Source organism: Lontra canadensis, unplaced genomic scaffold (assembly GCF_010015895.1).
Source record: "Lontra canadensis isolate GAN:19392208 unplaced genomic scaffold, GSC_riverotter_1.0 scaffold35, whole genome shotgun sequence".
NCBI classification, from domain to species: Eukaryota; Metazoa; Chordata; class Mammalia; order Carnivora; family Mustelidae; genus Lontra; species Lontra canadensis.
In genome coordinates this window covers 3,515,053-3,536,661 of record NW_022631029.1, presented here as the reverse complement: position 1 = coordinate 3,536,661, position 21,609 = coordinate 3,515,053, and the positions used below count along the sequence as shown (strand labels likewise).

General features: G+C 55.4%; 1 protein-coding gene across 10 annotated transcripts in view; it reads right to left on the bottom strand.

Annotated features, from left to right (window-relative positions):
- Positions 1-21,609, bottom strand: part of CRTC1 (CREB regulated transcription coactivator 1) — a 72,892-nt gene that overhangs the window by 18,145 nt on the left and 33,138 nt on the right. For 6 of the 10 annotated variants that reach the window (XM_032867718.1, XM_032867722.1, XM_032867724.1 and 3 more), the window contains exons 2-7: positions 11,045-11,161; positions 9,752-9,799; positions 8,071-8,208; positions 6,998-7,059; positions 5,182-5,276; positions 2,851-2,936 (exon numbers count right to left, since the gene is read on the bottom strand). In XM_032867718.1, coding sequence (XP_032723609.1) covers positions 2,851-2,936; positions 5,182-5,276; positions 6,998-7,059; positions 8,071-8,208; positions 9,752-9,799; positions 11,045-11,161 — 546 coding nt within the window. The remainder of the gene's footprint in view (positions 1-2,850; positions 2,937-5,181; positions 5,277-6,997; positions 7,060-8,070; positions 8,209-9,751; positions 9,800-11,044; positions 11,162-21,609) is intronic. The other 4 variants (XM_032867719.1, XM_032867726.1, XM_032867727.1 and 1 more) reach the window with 2 other exon arrangements.

Sequence of the window (21,609 nt, the reverse complement as noted above, 5' to 3'; positions counted from 1 at the left end):
TGACCACTTGGAAGGATCCTGATGTCCGTCCTTACCCACCTTTCTGCAACCACAATTGTCGAGGTTGGTAGAATTCTTTTTGAGTTATTTTCTTCCCTGAACATGTCAAAAATCACAAGTGTTCTCTATCTAAAACTGGAAGATGTAGACAGGGATAAGGGCTGCCAGTGGCACCCACACCTGCCACTCGAGAGGACACCGCACCCCCCCTCCCCGCGCACATCTCCCCAGGCATCTGTGTGTAGATGGTGTATCTGGGAGATACGTTGGTTCTGTTCCAGACCCACCCCAATAAGATAAATATCACAGCGAAGTAAGTCAAGTGAATTTTTTGGTTTCCTGGTGCATATAAAAGTTATGTTTACCCTCTCCTGCAGTGGTTAAGTATGCGACAGCACTATGTCTGAAAAAACTTATGAAAAAAAAAAAAAACTTATGTACCTTAATTAAATATGCTGATCCTTTATCTGAGCTTTCAGCGAGTTGTAATCATGGATCAAACTTCACACAACAAATACAGTAATGAGAACAGGGGTACCCGGGGGGCTCAGTTGGTTAAAACGCACCTGCCTTTAGCTCAGATCCGGCATCCTGCTCAGCACAGAGTCTGCTTTTCTTTCTCCCTCTCCCTCTGCCCCTCCCCACCACTCATTCCCTCTCTCTCTCTCTCTAATAGATTAAAAAAAATCTGGGATGCCTGGGTGGCTCAGTCAGCTAAGCCGCCGCCTTTGGCTCAGGTCATGATCCCAGGGTCCTAGGATCCAGTCCTGCATCGGACTCCTTCCTCAGTGGGGAGCCTGCTTCTCTCTCTGCCTCTGCCTGCCACTCTGCCTGCTTGTGTTCTCCCTCTCTTTGACAAATAAATAAAATCTCTTTTTAAAACATCTTAAAAAAAAAAAATGAAAACATATGAACTACCATGAGAATTACCAGAATGTGACCCAGAGACACAAAGTGAGAAAATTGCTGTTGGAAAAATGGCACCGATGTTCTTGTTCGACACAGGGTTGCTGCAAACCTTCCACTGGTAAAAAAAACACAGCACAGTAAAGAAAAGTGCAATAAAATGAGGTGTGCCTGTCCATTTCTAAGTGTTGTATGCCTTTCTAAATAGCTTTATCCTGTTCTTTCCACACAACAGTATTTTAAGAAGCGTCACTCATGCCTTCAAAATTCCATCAGAAATCCTAACTCCAGGGGAGAATGGGTGGCTCAGTCGGTTAAACGTCCTATTCTTTCCTTTTTTAAGATTTATTTATTTATTTTTAAGAGATGGGGGGCCTGGGTTGCTCAGTGGGTTAAGCCTCTGCCTTCGGCTCAGGTCATAATCCCAAGGTCCTGGAATCAAGCCCCGCATCGGGCTCCCTGCTCAGTGGGAAGACTGATTCTCCCTCTCCCACTCACCCTGCTCTCACTGTCATTCTCTCTCTGTCAAATAAATAGATAAAATCTTTAAAAAAGAAAAAGAAAGAAAGAAAGAAAAAAAAAAAGAGAGAGAGAGAGAGAGAGGGAAAGAGAACATGAGCAGGGAGATGAGAGGGAGAAGCAGACTCCCCAGCTAAGCAGGGAGCCTGACACGGGGCTCAATCCCCGGACCCTGGTATCAAGACCTAAGCCAAAGGCAGTCACTTAACAGACTGAGCCACCCAGGCGTCCCTAAATGTCTGACTCCAGGTTTTGATCTCAGGGTCATGAGTTCAAGTCCTGCACTGGGCTCCATGCTGGGTGGGGAGCCTACTTAAAAAACAAAATCCCTACTCCACATATGTGGAACTTTCCACAAGGGACCAAGGATAATTTCATTATAAGTCCCCTACTGTTGAACATTCAGGTTGTTTCCAGTTTATTCCAAAAGCTCTAACACACACCTTTGAGGAATACATCGGTTTGCTCATTTGTCACCTCCCTAGGATTCCCTGAAGGGGATGAGCAATTCATGTTGCTGCCCCATTCACCACAACTTGACCAGCAATGCGTTTTAGTTCTTTTTTTTTTTTTAATATTCAAAATAGCTCTGGTTTTAAGTGTATCTTCTTCTATGCAAATTCTTTGAAATCTGTATTCATGGCACAAATTCTATCTTACCGCTAGACATTTTATAGGTTGAACTTCAGAAATTTGTTTCTGGACCTGGAAATAATACAGAAATCCCAACTTAATTGGAAATTCCAAGTAGATTTTGTAGTCTAATAAACGTTGTAGTTACTGTGCAGATGAATAAAAGTTTTAAGGATGACGATCAACATTTATAAACATTGACGATGACCCAATACTAGGGGTTAGTAGGAAGATCACAGGCTCAGAATTAGGAGGTACAGGTTCTAAACCCTGAGTATCTTCATAGCCTTGGACAAGTCATTTAACCTCCATAGCTTCGACTTCTTTTTTTTTTTTTTTTTTTGAGCTATAGCAGACCTATTACATTGTATTAGTTTCAGGTCACACAATGGTTCGCTATCTGTATGTACTGTGAAGTGGTCACCACAGTAAGTCTAGTTCACAGCCAATACCATACACAGAAATCCAGAATGCTTCATGAATTTGCACATCATTCTTGGGCACTCTGGGCATTCTTGGGGAGCGGCCACGCTGAGCTCTGAACCGCTGCACTTCTAGTATACGCACCGCCATGGCAAACATGGGTTTTCATTTTTTACCGCTTCTGCCCCCCTGACAGGTTTGCCGTTCATGTTAAAAAGGCCTATACGACTGGTCAAATCTGTGTGAAGGTTACACTTGAGGGAAGGCAAAACTCCCCCAATAAGCTAATTCTCCACCATGGGCCAGGCTACACTTAAAAAAAAGATCAAGAAGGAAAATCATTTCTAAAAGCCCTTAGGACTCTCTTACCTTCTTGGTGTCCCATGCTTGCTTAGAAAGATTCTTATCTGTCTCCGACGTGGTCTCCTCCATTCCTGGAACTGTTAATAGTAAGACTGGGGGTGGGGGAGAGAAGGATGATCACAACCTTTTCACTCTGAAGCTATGTGGTACCAAGGGGGGAGCTGCCCCGACATACAAGCGACACCAGTCTAACTGCCCCAACAGTAACTTCTGGGGACTGCACTCAAGTACAAAGAATGGTTTCATGTAAAGCAAGAGGAAGGACAGTTAAAAAAATAAATAAGTGGGGGCGCCTGGGTGGCTCAGTCAGGTGAGGGTCCGGCTCTTGGTTTCGGCTCAGGTCACGATCTCATGATCTCAGTCATGGGATCCAGCCCCACATCTGGCTCCGTACTCAGTGGGGAGTCTGCTTGGGATTCTCTATCCCCCTCTCCTTCTGCCCCGCCCCCTGCTTAAGCATGAGCATGCTCTCTCTCTCTCAAATAGGTAAATCTAATAAATAAATAAATAAATAAATAAACTAGAGACCCTGTGACTTAAAAAGAAATGAAAATAGGAGCTCTGGAGCTGAGGACATGTATTACTTCTGCCTCCCATGGGACCGATTCAGGCTTTGGAGGTCTCAGGCTGCAGAGAACAGCAGAGAAATTCTTCCAGACTCTTGCCCCACCTGCCACCTTGTGGTCACCTGCCTCCCAGCCCCTGATGCTCAGTGTCAGCCGGGGGTTGACTGATCTACTCATTGTAGCTGCGGCCTCACGAAGTAGTTGCAATGCCAGCCAACCCCACAGGAGGAGAGGAGGGGAGGAAAGGTCTGAGGGACTGGATGGGCATCATTTAAGGCCCTGGAACCAGCTATGCCTGAAGGCCCCTTTCTTTGGACCTTTTGGTTAAGGTGAGATTAAACATTTTCTTTATGAGACCCAGTTTCTTTATGCCTCTTGGAAGTTCAGTATTTCGCTTGCAATAGAGCTACACTGAACACAGCCAGATGGGTCACCTCCTCCTCCTTAAAACCCCGAGAGAGCAGCTGTGATGGGTGGGAGGGCAGCCAGGCTAACTCCTCACTCTGTCACTGCTTGGGTCCCTCCCAGAGAAAGGGGAGCAGGTGACATGTCTCCCCTCTCTCCACCCCAAGGACAGCTGGACTCTGCACTATCAAGGGCCCCTGCATTGCAGCTCCCTTCCATGGTCACAGAGTCCCAAGGGATAATGACATTTGCCTTGGAAAGCCTACCTTGAAAGTCTCACTTTCCTGGGGAGCCCACCAAGGAGACGGCCCCCTCAGAATGGCTCCTAACACTGGGAACAGGAGGGCAGCCTCTGGCGCCCTGTTCTCTTCACCCCCAGGGCACCTGGAATTCCTGCTTTTAGTATGGAGCCCATTCTTTCTGCAATCTCACCTTCACTGTCTGATGAGCAGGGATCTCGGGATGATGGCACATGCACAGCCCCCCGCCCCTCAAGGGGTGAAGATCTGCTTGATAATCCTCATTCTACCAGCAGAATCTCCCTGGTATGTTCACACATTCACACAGTGCAATGCTACTCAAAAAACTGGAAAGTGTTCGGACCTTAACTGCATGTGATTAACTCTCTGGCTTCTGTGTCTCTGGGCAGATCAAGCCTGAGTGGGGTTTCTTGCAGCCTCACAGCACTGTGCTCCCCTCTCTGGGCGACACTGCCCCAGTTTTTAAGATGGCATGCACCCTCCCAGAAGGTCCCAGGGATACTGTCCCTGCACCCAGCTCTGGGGAGAGGCTGAGGGCCTGGGTACAGATCTGCCCTAGCTACTGGTACGCAGAGCCCAGAAAGGAGAGTAGGGAAGAGGTGGGAAAGGACTGGCCCCATTTCCACCCACAGGAGGCAGAATGGGCCCAGAGACTGTGAACCAGGAGGGTTCTGAGCTGCAGAGCCAGGAAGTGGTACAGCATAAAGCCCTGATTTGAACTGCACCTAAAACAGACATCTAGGTCTAGACTGCTTGGTCATGAGCTGATAAATGCCTCCTTTTGGTGGGGCTGGCTGTCCTCTACAACCCAAAGAACTGGCAAGGCCCGCATACTGTGTGGCCATGCCCTGAATCCATGAATGGAAGCCAATGTGTCTTTGCAGGGGCGGTTTTCTCTGCCCAGAAAACTCCTATGCACTCCTCAAAACCCAACTCAAGCAGCACCATTTCTGAACATGTTCAAGCCTCTCTCCTTGTCCCATACCACCCACTGACTCTCCCCTGGCAGGTCTCTCCACCTATGAGCTTGTGACCTCTGGGAGCACAGGAGCCACCCACTGGCCTTGCCTCACCCGAGGAAAGAAGCCCACGTGCCCTGCCAATACCTCTTTTCTGGTGTGCATCCTGGGACCCGCCTGTGAAGGGCTCTGGTTGGGTGGGTGTCATTGTGCTCTGATGCAGGGCAGAGTCAGAATTGGTCCTGAGAAGGAGAGAGAGACAGTGAGGCTTGGCCCTAACGGGGATGAAGGGACAGTCCTGGTCCCACTCTATCCAGGATATATGCTCAATGGGACAGGGTGGGAATGGTGAGTGGTATTTGGGAGCTGTTAGACCTGCATAAAACCACAGGCACTCTTTTCTCAAAAGAACCACAGCAGTGACCCTGACTTTCATCTGCAAAGCCCGCTGAAGACAAAAAGCTTTAGTAGAAATGCCCTCTATTCCCACCAGCCCCTCCCCGCTACCACCCTGTCCGTGGGCTTCTCAGCTTTGAGGGAAAGAATGGTGCCTTCCTCCTGAAACTCTCTGGAGAAGGGGCCCCATGGTCCCACAGTGGCCCAGCCCTGGGAGTACAAGGCCCAGCCCATCACTGTGTCCCCTTCTGGTGACAAACACCAGTGGGCAACTGTGCCACCCCAGGATGCTCAGTTGCAAACCAGGTGTAATAAGCAAAAATGAGAGGCAGCGATAAGAGGCTCAGAGAACAACCCAGAAAGAATGCAGCCCTGGGGAGGGGGTGTGGCATGAGAGCTGCTAGGAGCTCTGCCTTCTGCACCAGGGATGGGGTAACTCAGTGTACTCCCAGCTGCACATGCCTGGAGGGATGGTCCCCAGAAGAGCCCCTTGTGTACCCAGAAAACTGTGGGCAACCAAGGGGAGCTGGGCAGGTCCAGCCACACGGCTGGCAATCTGGGGATGAAAGAGCAGCATGAATCCAAAAGGGACATCCTAGCTACGGAGAGTGACATGGAGGAAACTCAGTTCAAGGAGAAGAGCAGTTTACAAAGGATTGGGCCAGCTGACCTCTGACCGTGGGGCCATACAAGCAGTAAGAAGCTGGTCCGGATCCCAGCATCCCCCCCATCAGCTGTGTGTCCTTGAGTAAGTCTCCTGACCTCTCTGTGCTCACTTTCCTTATATCTAAAACGTGGAGAATAAAAGCGCCGACTCCACAAATCTCCACAAAGCTCCGTGCATTTTGTATCAGTTAATAACTATGATGGTTAAAACTGATATATGATACATGCCCAGGAGTTTAATTACATTACTGAATGATACATCATATACTTATATTTAATACATACATATGGTTTTTTTTAACAACTAACTTTCAGTCTTCAGTGAAATCACCTACATATTTTCTTTTTTTTATGTGTGGTAAAATAAATGTAACATAAAATTTACCATTTTAACCATTTTTAAGTATATACTTCCATGATATAAGCATATTCACACTGGTGCACAATCATCCCACTATTTGCTGTGGGCATTAACATTAACTGTATTATTGTTATTCTAAATCTTTGTAGATGATGGCACTATTGACTTTTTTCCCCTTCTAAGTACACTTATGTGTATTCCTAACCTTCTGCTAATAAATATATAATACTTGTATAATCACATTTTCAGTGACTGTTCAGCAATATGAGAAGGCAAGTTACAAGACTAAATATCCAACCTAATCCCAACTCTGTCTATAAAAGGAAAAAAAAAGTCATGGAAAGAGAAAAAAAATCCCTGGAAGGCTCCAAAGCTATGACCTTGGTGTTATAAGGATAGAGCTGATTTCTAGAAACTTCTGAAGACTTCTTAGCTTTGTCATTTTAAAGTGACTGCATATTGGTTTTCCAAGCACAAGCATGATGTAAGTTTGTTTTTGTTTCCAACAAGAGGGCTGAGGGCCGGTTCTGGGTCACTGACCTTCTCCAGCTGGTGTCCGCGGGCGGCGAGAGGTACACGGTGCCGTACGGGCAGCTGTCCGCTTGAGTGTGAGTTAAGGGGACAGCACTGTTGGTTCAGGCCCCACCCCGAGCCCCAGGAACCTCGTGGCCAGGCTGCTGGGAGCCTGAAAACAGCTGGGGCTGTAGGGCGGGGGCCTTTCCTGCCTGGCTGCAAGTAGCCCCCGGGGTTCGGCCCTGTCCACCTAGCACTCAGCACTCACCCCCTGCAAGCACACGTGCGGGCTGCGCCCCTTCCAAGAGGGGCCTCAGCTGAGAAACTGGGGCCCGTGGGGGGCAGTGGGGAGTTTCATTCAGCTGACCTGGGTCTTGACTCTTAATTCTAGGCTGACAGGGTGGCTCCCGGGGCCCGAGGGCTCTGTCTGGGGCCCAGCTGGTCGGGCTCCCCCAGCCACAGAAATGAGAAGCGGGAAATGACAGGCTTCTCTGTTCTCAAATGTTTGGGGTGGGGGGTGCGTGTCCCAAGAGCAGCCGCTCAGACTCTGGTGATGGGGGGGGGGGCGCATGCTGGCTGGCCAAGCACCAAGGGGCGGCCAAGTCTTGGGGGCGGGGGAGAAACTCTTGATGATCTCTGCTTGGCCAAAGTGCAGAGGAGAATTTTGTGTCTTCAGATGGAGCCTCCCTTGGATCTGTCTGGGTCTTGCTCAGACCCCCCCTCAGCCCGGCTGCCTTGGCTGGGCTGCCCTCTGCATAGCCCCAACATGTGGACACCCTGCTCACAGTCTTTCTGGGTTCCACTGCCCAGCCAGGCGTCCAACACAGTGTGGGTCTGACCTTAAACCTACCCAACCCTCCCTCTCCCTGCAGCCTACACGCCCCAGCAGCCTGGGGCCTCAGTCCCGTGGGCCCCGGCCCCAGCCCAAGGCCCTTCCACTAGCCACAACGCTTCTGCCAGGGTTGCCCCACAAGTGCACCCTCCCCAGGGCTGCCCGGGAGCCCCGGAGCACGGGGGGAGCCCTTATTCAGCTCAGTGAGCTAGACTCTGGGTCCTGCAGTCACCAGTAGCCCCCCTCCCGTCCTCAGGGTAAAAGATATCTGCCGTCCGTGTTTGTCCACTGACAAGGGCCGGCGATGTGGCGAGCCCAGCCGGCCACGCTCTCGGTATACTCTGTCCACCAGCCCGTGGTGCCGGGTGGTTCGGCTGGTGTCCAGGCCCGAGGACTGGAAGGGTGTCTGGGCAAGGCGGGGTGGGGAGGTGGGGAGAAGGAGACCAGAAAAGAGAGAGAAACCCAAACAGTTATCAGCCATGGCCTGAGACCCAACCCAGCTCTGCCCCCAGAATCTGACCACAGGGCCCCCCAGTCCTGAGATACCCTTTGTCACCATTCTGCAGCCCAGACAGGCTTCCTCCTACAGCCAGGGCCCTCAGCCTCTGAGTGCTGCTGGGTTGGGGGCGAGCCGGGGATCCTGGGCGCCGGGCGGCAGGCGTGCAGTGCGGCTGGCATGCACGGGCCAGGCAGGGCAGCGCAAGCTTGGGGCCCGGTGCCGGCTGGGGTGCCAGGGGTGCAGACGGCCCAAGCGCCCCCCAGCCTCGCCAGGTGCAGACAGGCCTCTGCCTTCTCTCTCTGGGCCTGGCTGGCCTCCTCTCCCCACCTACGTCATCCCTGGAGGGGCCTGCCAAAAGACAGCCCCCAGGGCTTCCAGCTGAGGACGTCAAGGGGCCCACCTGGCCAAGTGCTGACTCCCCAGAGGCTCCTTACTGAGCCCTGGCCGGTCTTGATTGAGATGAGCCCCCCACACCCTCCCCCACCACCTCATCCCTCCACCACGGGAACCAAGTGCAAGTGCTTTCCGGAGCCCTGGCCCGAGGTTGGGCCAGAAGGGGCTTCTTTCCAGCACCTGGGGCTGGCACGAGGCCTCCAGCCAGACCTTGCTCCCTCTCCTAGCTCCATGCCCCTGGGGCCCCTGGGAGTCTGCTCCCTGCCTGCCCTCGGGCTCTGGACCCCTCAGGCCCCTTGCCATCTGACTGGGGGTGAGACTGGCAACCTTAGCCAGCTCTGGAGGCAGCCAGTACCCCCACCCCGCCATCTGGCCCTCGGGCCCTTCTGCCTTCTCTGGGCAGCCAGGCAAAAGCAATTTCCTTCCGGAAGACTGTCACTGGCGGGAAACACTGCTCTTCCCTACCCGTCCGAACGCCTGGGCCAGTGTTCAGGGCTGACAGCTCTCCCTGGAGTCTGGGGCCCCCTGTTTCTCCCTGACCCAGAAAGAATCCTGCCAGCTTGGGTCTTTCTGCACTTTTGCCTCCGAAAGGCCTTAGGCCTGGAGACTTCAGAGACTGAGGGAAGGTGCGAACCTTGCCATCCAGGCACAAACAACGGAGGGCAGGGGCTGCTCATCTCCTTCCAGAGACGCCTAGAAGGCCGGGGGGAAAACCAAGGCAGCTGAAGCAGAGCCAGAGGCAGAGAGAAGCTCGGGCCCGGCCACAGCCCAGTTCACCAGGCCGCACCTGGGACCCACACACACACATGTGCATGTGTCACAGGGACGAACCATGCAGCATTGACGCCCATGCTCAGATCCTCCAGGCGGGGGCCTCGCCCTCGTGATGCAACCACGCACGCTCCCCCACACAGGACAGAGGAAGGTGCAGCGTGGGTCCACTTCTGTTTGGCAGACAAGACACTTCCCGCCAGGCCACTGGGGTGGCCACACAGGGATACCCAGCACCCGCACACGTGCCAGGGACGCCGAGGCCTCAGCCCAGGGGCTCATTTACCAGAGAGACAGGAGCCGCCGCCAGGGCCTCCCCCAGATATCCGCTGGGCTGAAAATGCAAAGAACCGAGACTTTGAGACACTCCTGCCTCGTCCGGCCCCCCAGCGGGATGCCCAACAGGCCCCAGTGCACCCTTGGCCCAAGGAGGCCCTATGCCAGCACTAGCCATGGCCATACTCGGGGGCTGCCCAGAGAGATGCTCCCCTTGAGGGAGAGGGAGATGGGGGAAACAGAGGAAGGGGAGAGGCAGGAAGAGGGGAGAAAAACGCAAACTAGGAAGGGCCTTGACAAAGAGGTCAGGCTCTTGGAGCACATCCAGGATCGGCACAACGGCCCCATGTTTCTGCTCCTGCAAGGGGGCCATCTGAGGAGGGCCATGCTCCGAGAAGCCCAGGGGACACAGGGCTGAGCCAGGTGTACCCTGAGCCAGCCTAGGGGACCCCAGGCCAGTGTCCTGCTGCATTCCAGCAGTAGTGTGGGAGGAGGAGAAACTGGGGAGTGACTCAGGTGGGTGGGGGACTGAGCTCCATGCAGGACAGGCTGGGCTCCACCTGGCCTGTCAACACATGGATAGACATGGCTATTTCTGAGGCCCTGTCCCAACAAAGGGGCAGGTGTGTGGCCGTCTGGTGGACCCGTCCCTACAGAGCCCAGAGAAGCTAGGGGTGGCCCCAGCTCCCGGCCCCGCTCCCAGGCCCACCTCACCCCTGCTTCCATCTGCAGACCAGGGTCAGGGCACAGTCTGGGGTAAGAGGCCAGCCCTGCACCCAGGCGGTGGGCCTTATCTCTCATTATTTATGATAAGGACGTGCACAGCGGCTGTGTGGCCTGCGGGAGCCGTGTTGTGTGCGTCCCTGCCAAGAAACGTTTGCAGACAAGTGGGGTCAGGCCACAGGGCCTCCTTCTGAGAATTGCTGGGCTTGCGGATTAGTGAGGCAGGATGGAGCCAAGCCCCAGAGGCCCCGAGCGGTTCCCGATGCCGCACAGCCGGCCAACAGGTGTAGCGGCTGCCGAAACGGTCTTGGCCAGACCACAGCCTCGCTGCGGGCTCTGCTGACAGAGGACAGGCAGAGGGATCCAGGCAAGGCCTGGCCAAGCTGTCCCAGGGACAGGAAAAGAGTAGGTGGGGGCAGGGGAGGCGAGCTGCGCCAATTATTTGGTGACCCCAGCTCTCCGAAGTGGCCGACACACAGGCTCGCTCGCTCCCTCTGTGGCCAGGGTGGGGCCCGGATACAACGTGCGCCAAGAGGGCGGGGGGTGGGGGGAGGGTGTAGGGGGGAGGGCGGGGGCTCACCTGGAAGGGCAGATCCACGGTGCCACTCCCGATCTGGTTCACGTTGGGCAAGGACCCACCGTAGTATTGGCCCCGGCTTGGGCCCAGCTGCAGGTACTGAGACTTCTGGAGCTGGAGCTGTAAGAGAAGCTGGCAGCTGCAACGCGGGCCCGATGCCTTCCTGAGCACATCATGAAGAGTGCCACCCCAGGGGGGCGCCCAGAAAGGTACCAAGCGATGGGGTTGATGGCACCAGTCACAGAGGGTGTGGGACCCTGTGACTCACATACTCAAAGGAGCCCCATGGCACTCCACCCGAAAGAGCAGAACCGGAAGCCCACGGTGCCCCTGGCAGCTCTCCCCAGGCAAGGCAGCGGGCCCTGAGGGGGCTGCCTCCATGAACTCGGGGGAGCCTTGCTGGTTCCCGTGCATCGTTTGTGAACGAGCAAGACAGTATCAGAAAGACCTGGAGCCCAGAGCCTGTAGAGAAGGCCCCGCACCCACGCAGGGGAGCCATTTCTTTTCACAGCTAAAGACTGTATTCCCGGGGCAGAGGCCAGACACCAGGAGCCGACACCAGGACACACGAGGAATTGTCTTTTCAATGGCCTGAAGCAGAGGGGCTGGCTCAGAAGCCCAGTGTTACCTTTCAAAGCACAGGGTGTATGATCCCGCCGGCCGTACACATGGGGCAAGCAGGGCGGCCAGATCCCGCCCGAGTGGTAAGGGGTCCTGCCCAAGTCCCCAGACTCATTCTGCCTCTCTTGCTGGCCTCCCTGGAGCTGGGCGCAGCGGAGGACCTTCATCTGGGATGGCTGGATGCCTGCATGGGCCTCCCCCTGTCACTCACATAGGGATCTGTCCCACTGGGCCACACCTCAGACCCAGGAGCCCAGCTCCCTGACTGGCCGTGGCTGCCTTGAGGTGAGGCTGGGACCTGGCCTCCTCTCCTTCCAATAGCAGATTCCACTTTCCTGGGTCCCCGGTGTGGTCAGCACCACTCGTGACCTGCAGGGCTGATGGTCCACGACACCTGTCCTGCTCCCTTGGGAGGCAGGCGTCGTGTCCAAGCACTCAGGGAGGGTGGGCGTCCGCTCTGGCCCTGGCCAGGGCGGTTGCTAGGGTCGATACTGTGTACACAACAAGGCCGGCTCACGTTCCCTCACAAACAGCTCCTGGCAGCGCTCCGTGAGCTGGCTGCCCGCGCCGCCCCACTCTCCCACGCCGGCCCCTGCTTCCTGGGGGGGCCCAGGATCCTGGAGGGGGAAGTGAGACTCGGGAACTGGCCGCCTGCCCAGGAGAGTACCTCACCCAGGTAAACAGCTGTTTCCTGTGAGCGACCCTGGAGTCAGGAAGGAGGCTGACCCCATTCCATCCTTCGCGGGTGGTTCTTGGGGTCTGCGGGGCCCAGCCCAGGATCCATCTCCGATGGCTGGAGACCTCACTGTAAATACCCCACTGTGTCCCTCCCACCCTACAGTCATGAGAGATGAAGTAGGCCAGCGTCCGGCCACAGGAAGGGGGAGACCAAGCAGGGTAGAGCCCCCACCCCTGCCTGGGCACAAGTCACCTCAGACCCAAGACACCCACAGGCTTGTGTCTGAGCCTTGTGACAGAAGCCTGCATTACAGCCAACCCTCAAGAACCATGTGCCCCCCCCCCACCGCCCTTCATGGCCTCCGTTTCCCCCTCCCATTAGTCCAGGAGTGGGTAAGGACGCCTGGCATGTGACACAGGAAGTGCTTAGAAAACAAGTATTTTTGTCAGAGGCTGAACTGCCAGCTCAGGGAGCCCCAGCATCCTGCCCAAGCACTCCACAGAGCCGCTGTGTTCCAGGCCAGAGAGAGCCTGGTGGTGGGGATGATCTACAGGACGGGGGACTGACAGGAAGCCCACGCTCGCATGCTGCTGAGACACCAGCCCTCCCAGGCCCCACCTCTGCGCCCTTCTTTCTAGAAACGGCTTCCCACCCGCCTCCCTGCTTTGCTACAGGACTGTCAGGCTTTGGAGCACAGTCTCTGGGTTTGGAGTGGGAGGTGTGTGGGGCCCTGCACTTCTTTGGGGCACCCTGTGCCTATCCCCGGGTGCATACTGGCAGCACAAGAAAGTATCCACCTGGCCTGGAGATGTCTGGCCTTTGTCCCCAGTGCCTGAGAGGTGGAAGCCCTTTGAACATCCTGCCTGACAAGACTATCTTTGTTTGCCTGCGCTCTCAGGCCACACTGAGTGGTCTATGCCAACAGTGTGATTTAGGGGAGGGGTATTGGGCCACATGGAATCAGCTCGCCCCCTGTAGGGCTAGAGAGGCAGTCAGCCAGGTCCGTGTAAGCCCCAGTAAAAAGCTGGGACCCTGAGGCTCAGGGAACATCCCTGGACGGCAATACACCATGTGTGTGGCCACACGGGGCACTGGGAGAAGTAAAAGCTGTCCACACGACTCCACAGACGGGGGACACCCGGAAGCTCATGCACAGAACTCTCCGGGATGCCACCCAGACACCCCTTCCCTTTGCCGTTGAAACCTGTGTCCTTTCGCTTATAATAAACCCTAACTGTGAGCATTTAACAGCTTCCGCGAATCCTGTGTCCCTCAAGTGACCTGCTGACCTGAGTGTGGTCTTGGGGCTCCCCTGCAATGTTGCAGGAGCTGACTGCCCTCCCAGGCCTGGCCAGGAACCCCCAGGAGCCGGGAAATGAGGTGAGAAGATGCCAGCCTGGGGCCCTGCCCAAGAACCTGCTGCCTGGGAAGGAAGGACAGCAGAGTGACATCACCAGGCAGGACCTGATGAGCTAAAGGTTGAAGCTCGAGCCTCTTGCTATTGCCAAGCCACAGCCCCTCGTGCATTCTTCCAGCCAGCAGTCCTCACTCTGTGACCCCCCCAAATGGCACTTGCTCCTAGCCTCGCCAACAGAGCTCCATAAACACAGCATCCAAGCCAGGGCATGTCACTCAGCAGCACCCGCTCGTGGAACGAATACACGTGTGGACACGTGAGTAAGGGAATGACTGAATACTGCTGTTCCTGCTCTCGAAGGCCAACATACACAAGCCAGGTGACAGGCCCATTTGGAGGCCGCACAAGCGCCTATCAGAAGGCCCACATCGCTCCCAAGACAATTAGAGGTTCAAGGTCAAACAGGGCTTGGATGCCTCCCCCGACACACAACCCCCGCACCCACATGGCTGTTGGAAAGGGCAGTGCAGATGGGGAAGTGAGGCCCACATGAGGCCATCACGTGCTGGAGGCCAGGTGCTAGAAGAGGAGACCAGCATCTCTCAGGGCTCCCCCTTGCTTGCGGCCTGTGGTCCGATAGCCTGGGGCAGGAGTCTGCGCCTCCCGACTATGAGAGTGGCCTCCACTCCAGATTCAGAGGGCCTGGGCTGAGGGTGGGTGGGCACCTCATTACCCATGCTTGTACCTAAACTTCCTGCCTTCTGCTCTCTCCACCCCTTGGCCCCAAAGCACCCTGAGTCTGTGCACCCCCAGGGCCTTGGCCTATGACAGCCCCCGCTTCCATGCCCATCCCACAGGGGCCTCCCTGACACCCCACCCAGGGAGCAGCCCCTCCAAGTCACTATCACATCAGCCTCCAGCTTGGTTTGTGTTTTTTTTTTTGTTTGTTTGTTTGTTTTTAAAGATTTTATTTATTTATTGGACAGAGAGAGAGATCACAAGTAGGCAGAGAGGCAGGCAGAGAGAGAGGAGGAAGCAGGCTCCCTGCCGAGCAGAGAGCCCGATGCGGGGCTCGATCCCAGCACCCTGGGATCATGACCTGAGCCGAAGGCAGAGGCTTAACCCACTGAGCCACACAGGCACCCCGGTTTGTGTTGTTTTTAATAAAGTTTTCATCGCAGAGGTTTTAGATTTACAGAAAAACTGCAAAGACAGTACACTGTTCTGCAACACCCCTCACTCAACTTCCCCTAAAGCCACCCTCCTGCCTTACTGGGACAAAATTAGGAAAGTGGAGGTGGGCTGGCATCCCTGGCTGACCCAGACCCACTTGCGTGAAGCCTCCAGTGGGTCTCATCAGGTTTGCTGCACTGAAAACTCCCTTGCTCCAGGACCCTGTCCACCATCCCCATCTGGGCCCCACCAAATAGTGGGGACTCAAGACTCACAGTTTGCTGGTCACACTGTGTCCAGCACCAGGACTGTGCGTGGTCACAGATCCCCCATAAGTAGTACCACACGACTGCCTTACCTCTCACAAGCCTGCCGCAGCCTCAGATCTTTCCAGAACAACATGCGCAGTCCCTGCCTCTCAGACCCCCTTGCTCTCAGGTCTGAACTGACTTGGCAAGCGGCAGTAGGCCCTGGGGTCAGAGGTATCTGATCCACAATGGATGGCCTAGAAGCACAGCGCAGACCCTGGCCACCCTGCGCTCAACGACTCCCCACCCCAAGCATTACAGATGGCACCCCGGGTGTCCCTGAGTCCCCGCCACGGGTCCTTCTCAGCAGATTTAAGGTATCACAATAGTCTTACCACCTTCAGCATCCCAGGGCTACCGTAACAAATGACCACAAACAGCATGGCTTAAAACAGTAAGAATTTACTCTCTCATGGTTCAGGAGATGGAAGTTCAAAATCAAGGTGTGGGCAGGGTTGGTTCCTTCTTGAAACTCTGAGAGAGAGACTGTCCCAGGCCTGTCCCAGCTCCTGGTGGCTCAAGGGTTCCTGGGGTTGTGGCCATATCCCTTTAGTCTCTGCTTCCATCCCCATGTGACCTTCCCCCCTTGTGTGCCTCAAATCTCCCTCTCCTTTCTCTTATAATACCTGTCACTAGATTCAGGACCGCCCCCCCGCCATCAAGAATGATCTCATCCTGAGCCGTCTACCTACATCTACAAAGACCCACCTGCCAATAAGGGCACATTCCCAGGTTCTGGGGTAAACACATGGACAGAGGTTTTGGAGGGATACAATTCAACCAAGACAGGCCTTTCTTTCTTTCTTTTTTTTTTTTTTCAAAGATTTTATTTATTTATTTGACAGAGAGAGAGAGAGATCACAAATAGGCAGAGAGGCAGGCAGAGAGAGCAGGGAAGCAGGCTCTCCGCCTAGCAGAGAGCCTGATGTGGGACTCGATCCCTGGACCCTGAGATCATGACCCGAGCTGAAGGCAGAGGCTCCAATCCTCTGAGCCACCCAGGCGCCCAAGACAGGCCTTTTGAGAGCAGCACCAGCACATGCCACTTTCCAGATGGGAAAAGCGAGACCTGCCGGGCAAGGGAACTGCGTAAGGCTGTTAGCCACCCAGCTTGGGAGTGGCTGAGCAGGGCACAGACTTCACTTCTGGAACTTGACCCCTGAGTGACCCCTGCGTGACCCCACAGACTAGGAGGCAGCTGGACCAGAGAGTGTCAGAGGCCATGTGGCATTAAGGATAAGAGCACACCTGCTCCCCGGGGAGCCTCCTGTCAGAGCATCGCTCTGATGACAAGTCTACCACGCTGACGCCATCAACACAAGTCTCTCCCTACAAAGCTACTTGGGTTCCTGCCTTAGCCCGAGGACCCTTGTTTCCGGACAGGGCATCCCCACTTCTTGACACAGCCCAGGCCTATTCCACCTCTCTCCACTACCCCACACAAAGTTCTCTCCCCTGTCCCAACCTGACACCAGCCTTACGTAAACGGCAGGTTCTCCAGCCTCTCCCAGCCCCACCTTGCTGATCCTCTAGCACAGTGCACATCCCCCACCTCTGTCCATGCCCACACCCTCTGCTGACCCACTGGACACATCCCCCACCCGCTGGTATCTCCAGCGAGGCAGAGGGGAAGCCACAAGGCTGGGGAATGGGGGCTGGTGGCCCTGGAAAGGCCTGGCATGACAAACACCCACACTTCACCAGGGCAGCCCTCCAGTCCTCCAGGACCCTGCACAGGGTGCAGCAACACCCCCGCCCAGTCCTCACTCTCCAGATGAAGCTGCCCTTGGCTCTCCCCATTCCCCCCCACCCCCGGCCCAGCAATCACCATGGCAACTGGCTGGCCTTCTAATGAGATTAAGGGGAACAGACCTGCTGAAGGCTGAGCTCTGTCCTCCGCAAAGCCAAGGCCAGCGTGGGGGCCATGCTGCAGAGGCCCGGGGAGGAGCTGTGTGCTCCAAATGGACCTTGATTCCACCCCCACCACCACCAAAAAAGGCATGTATGGTCTGGCCTTCTGCTCTCCACCACTAGAGCAAGTTGCTGCCTCAGGGTGCTCACACTGGCACCCCCTCCCCCACTGGGTCACCCCAATGCCATGCACCTACATGGGATCCCCTCCTCCACAGCTCAGTGTCCAAACCCACCGGACTGAGGTCCTTCTCCTCTCATTTGTCAGCCCCACAAGGACCCTGGCACAATGGAGGGGCTTGGCATCCACAGGGGGAACCTCTGTCAGGACAAACACGTGAGTGTAGGATGTACTGAGGTGTACTGTGAGTCCCAAGCAGGGACCACTTTTCTCCCACAACTACACAGGACTACCTGGACGCCCTCCCCACGACTGGTAAAATAAGGCCCAAGGGAGAAGGGCCATTGCCCAAGTGCAGAGGCAAAGATCCACCTGGGAGAGGGAGGCAGAGTAAACACTCTCTGGAGAGCATCGGGCACCTGGGGCTCTGAGGGAGACAGCTGGGCATGCACGGGTGCCCGACCAAGAAGGTCCATGATGGCTTTTTCTGTCCTTCTCAACTTACTCATCGAAGTAAGAGTCACATAACAGAAAAGTGCACCCTCCTTTCCACACGAACGGTTCAGTGGCACATAGTACACATGTAGTGTTAGTTGCAATCATCCCCTCCGTCCAGGTCCAAAACATTTCCAGCACCCCAAAAGGAGACCCCATTCCCATCAATAGCCACTCCCGATTCCCCTGTCCCTGGCGACCACCACCCTGCCTTCAGTCTCTACAGATCTGCCTGTTCTGGACGTGTCACCTAAATGGAATCACATGTGACCTTTTATGACAGGCTTCTCTCACTCAGCATGACTTTTTTTGTCTGTTTTCTTAAAGTAATCTCCACACCCAACATGGGGCTCGAACTCATTACCCCAAGATCAAGAGTCACGTGCTCTACCGCCTGAGCCAACCAGGTGCTCCTCTCTCAGATCCACGTTTTTAAGGTTAATCCACATTGTAACATGTGTCTGGGATCTGTTCCTTTTTGTGGCTGAGTAATACTCCATCATAGGGCTGGACCACATTTTACTTACCAGTTCAGCTGCTGATGGACATTTGGGCTGGTTCTGCCCTTTGGCAATTGTGACCAGTGCTGCTGCGACGGAACAGGCAAGTACCAGTATCCGTTTGAGTCCCTGCCCTCAAATCTCTGGGTAAACGGCTAGGAGTGAATGAGGGAATGAACTGCCCAGCACGGAGCCCAATGCAGGGCTCGAACTCACCACCCTAAGACCAACACCAGAACTGAGATCAAGAGTTGGATGCTTCACCAACTGAGCCACCCAGGCGCCCCTGTTATTGTTCTACCATCATATCTAAAAACCCATCACCTTGGGGAGCCTGGGAGGCTCAGTTGGTGAAGCCTCTGCCTTCTGCTCAGGTCATTAACCCCGGGGTCCTGGGATCGAGCCCCGCACTGGGCTCCCTGCTCAGCAGGGAGCCTGCTTCTCCCTCTGCCTGCTCCCGCTGCTTGTGCTCTCTCTCTCTCCGACAAGTAAGTAAAATCTTAAAAAAATAAAAACCCATCTCCTCAGCTAAGTCTGGGCTGATTCACACCTATGCTTCCTTCCAGGAGCTTTCTAGATCTCAGAGTCAGCTCTTTGGTACACTGTGAGTTAATTCTGAAGTCCCTCGCTGCCCCAGTCCCCCCTCGCTGCCCCAGTCCCCCCTCGCTGGCGGTCCCCCCTCGCTGGCGGCCCGCTGGCGGCCCGAGAGGGGTCTGCAGGGAGGAGCACCCAGCTGACCCCGCGGAAGCGTGCTGGTACGCTGGAGAGGTTCATCTAGCGTCCGCTGAGCGCGGGAGGGAATACTGAATGAATGAGGGAATGAATGAAAGCGTCACAGGCGTGTGGCCGAGCGTGGATTCCAGGCTGAGTCACCCCTGCCCCCGGCCCCCCGGCCGACTGAGACACTCCCCAGCTGCCTCCTCACTCATTCCCAAAGTGTAAATACAGAACCAGATACACAAACACCGAGTGCGCCTCGGAATGCCTTTAATCAGGCTCCGTTGCCGCTGCCAAACTCCCAGCCCCGGCTGAATCAGAGGGTCCTCTGTGAGCACGTTCTGCTTCCCTTGTTGGTGGCGGCTGTTGAGCACAGACGTTCCGGCTGGGATGTGTGAAGGGTCCCTCGGGGCCTGAGCATAGCACAGCTGGCTCACGGGGGCCTCTTTCCCTGTGAACGAGACCCCGGCCCCGCCAGCCGGCTGCGAGCCAAACCTGGGTGGGGACTTGCCGCAGCTCTGGGACGGGGAGACACAGCTTCACCTCCATTTTACAAGGGGGGAAACCGAAACACTGAGGGACAACAGGCTTGCCCTGAGGTCACTCGGTGACAGGAGGGAGCCTCAGTTACAATCCAGGGACTTTCTCCAGCAAGGCCCACAAGGTCCTTTCAAATGCTCTGCTTTCTGCCTCTGGGCCCCTGCACCCAACTCATTCTTTTCTGGAAACTTCCATGGAGCTCCTTCTCATGATTTAGGTTTCGGCTCAAACATCACCTCCTTAAGAAGCTCTCCTCAACCCCCTCCTTCTAAAATAACCCTCTGTATTCACTCCGGCCGCCCTAACTAAATGCCACAGACTGGGCAGCTTGAACGACACTTATTTCTCCAGTTCCGGAAGCTAGAAGTCCGAGAGCAGGGTGCCGTCCCTGTAAGAGCCCTCCTGCTGGCTTGCAGAAAGCCACCTTCTCCGTGTCCTCATGTGGCCTTTCTGGGTGGTGTGTGTGGGTGGAGAGGATGCTCTCTCCTCGCTCTCCCTCTTCTCATAAGGATGCCTGTCCTAGCAGATCAGGACCCCCCCCTTATGACCCCAATGCACCCTAGTCACCTCCTCCGCACAGACCCTGTCTCCACACACTGGCACGCTGGTGATTAAGGCTTCCACGTAGGAATCTGGGGGACATGCTTCAGTGCACGACACCCTCTCACAGATATGCTGCCTGCCAGTGTCTGTCTGGCAGGCCGGCTGGTCCTCACAGGCCCCTGTGATCACCTCAGGGACCAGAGCCTACCTCCAGGTAGTGACCCCTGGAATGGGAAATCTCAGGCTGAGTCCTCTGGGAACACCCCCTGCTAGCCAGTCCCAGACAAAGCCCGGGGACCCCAGAAGCGTCCCAGCAGGAGCCCCCAGGATGCAGGGTGCAGCGGCCTATGAGGTGCCCGGGGCCTGGCCCTGGAGAGCCCCAGGGTCAGTGAGGTGAGAGTGACAAACAGTGCATGCTCTCCTGGGGCTGCCGGGCTAGCGAGCCATGATGGTGGGAAATCAGGGGCACCACTGCCCCAGTATAAAATGACGCGGCTACTCGCCTGGGCTATGGGCTGGCGCAGGGGGGAGAGTACCCAGAGAGCAGCTCAGGCGGCTGCGAGGGTGTGTGACAGAGCAGAAACAGCTGAGGTGGATCAGCTCAGCCCCTGCACTGGGCTGACCAGTGCCCCCCAGATTCACACCCAACTGGAACCTCAGAATGGGACCTTGTCCGGAAAGAGAGTTTTTGCAAATGAAATTAGTTAAGACTCTTGAGATGAAATCATCCTGGTTTTAAAGAGGTTCCTAAACCCTAATTACCGCTGTCCTTATAAGAAGGGGACACAGAGGGGCACCAGGCTGGCTCAGTCAGTAGAGCACGCCACTCAGACTTGGGGTGGTAAGTTTGAGCCCCACATTGGGTGTGAAGATTACTTAGAAAAAACACTCTTTAAAAGATAAGAGGACACAGACACACGAAAAAGGCCACGTGAAGATGGAGGCAGAGATCAGGGTGATGTAGCCACAAGACAAGAAACCCCAAAGGTTACTGGAAGCCTCAAGAAACTGGGAGAGAGGCCTGGGACAGATCCCCCTGCAGGAACCCCAGAAGGATCCAATGCTGCCCACACGCCGATCTCTGACTTCTACTCTCTGGAACTGTGAGAGAACAGATTTCTGTCATTTTAGTCCTCCCAGCTGACGGTTCTTTGCTGTGGCAGCCCCAGGAAATGAACCGCTGCAGAGCAGAGTCCATGGAGGTCCAGGGGTAGGCAGGGCCACTCAGAGCCAAGCTTGGGGCAAGAGGGGACCCGAAAATTAAACAGTTGGGGAGAGCCGACCATGGGGACCCTCAAAGAATGAGCTAGGAAGGGACCAGGCAGAGGGAATAGCAGGGGGGAGAAGTGAAGGCCCAGGGAGAGAGGGAGGACGGACAAGGCCAGGCCAGCTCTGATGGGCATGCACTGCAGAGGGGCAGGCTGGGCAGTACTGGGGCCCAGACCAGGGCAGCATGAGGGATAGTGACTCGGGGGCTGGTAACACCACAGTGGGCTCACCAGCCAAGGGAGTCTCGGCACATCAGCAGCTGCAGGAGGGCCCATCCCTAAAACACACCTCCCTGTTAGGTCATAGGAGCCTCCATCCATGACCTCATGCCAAC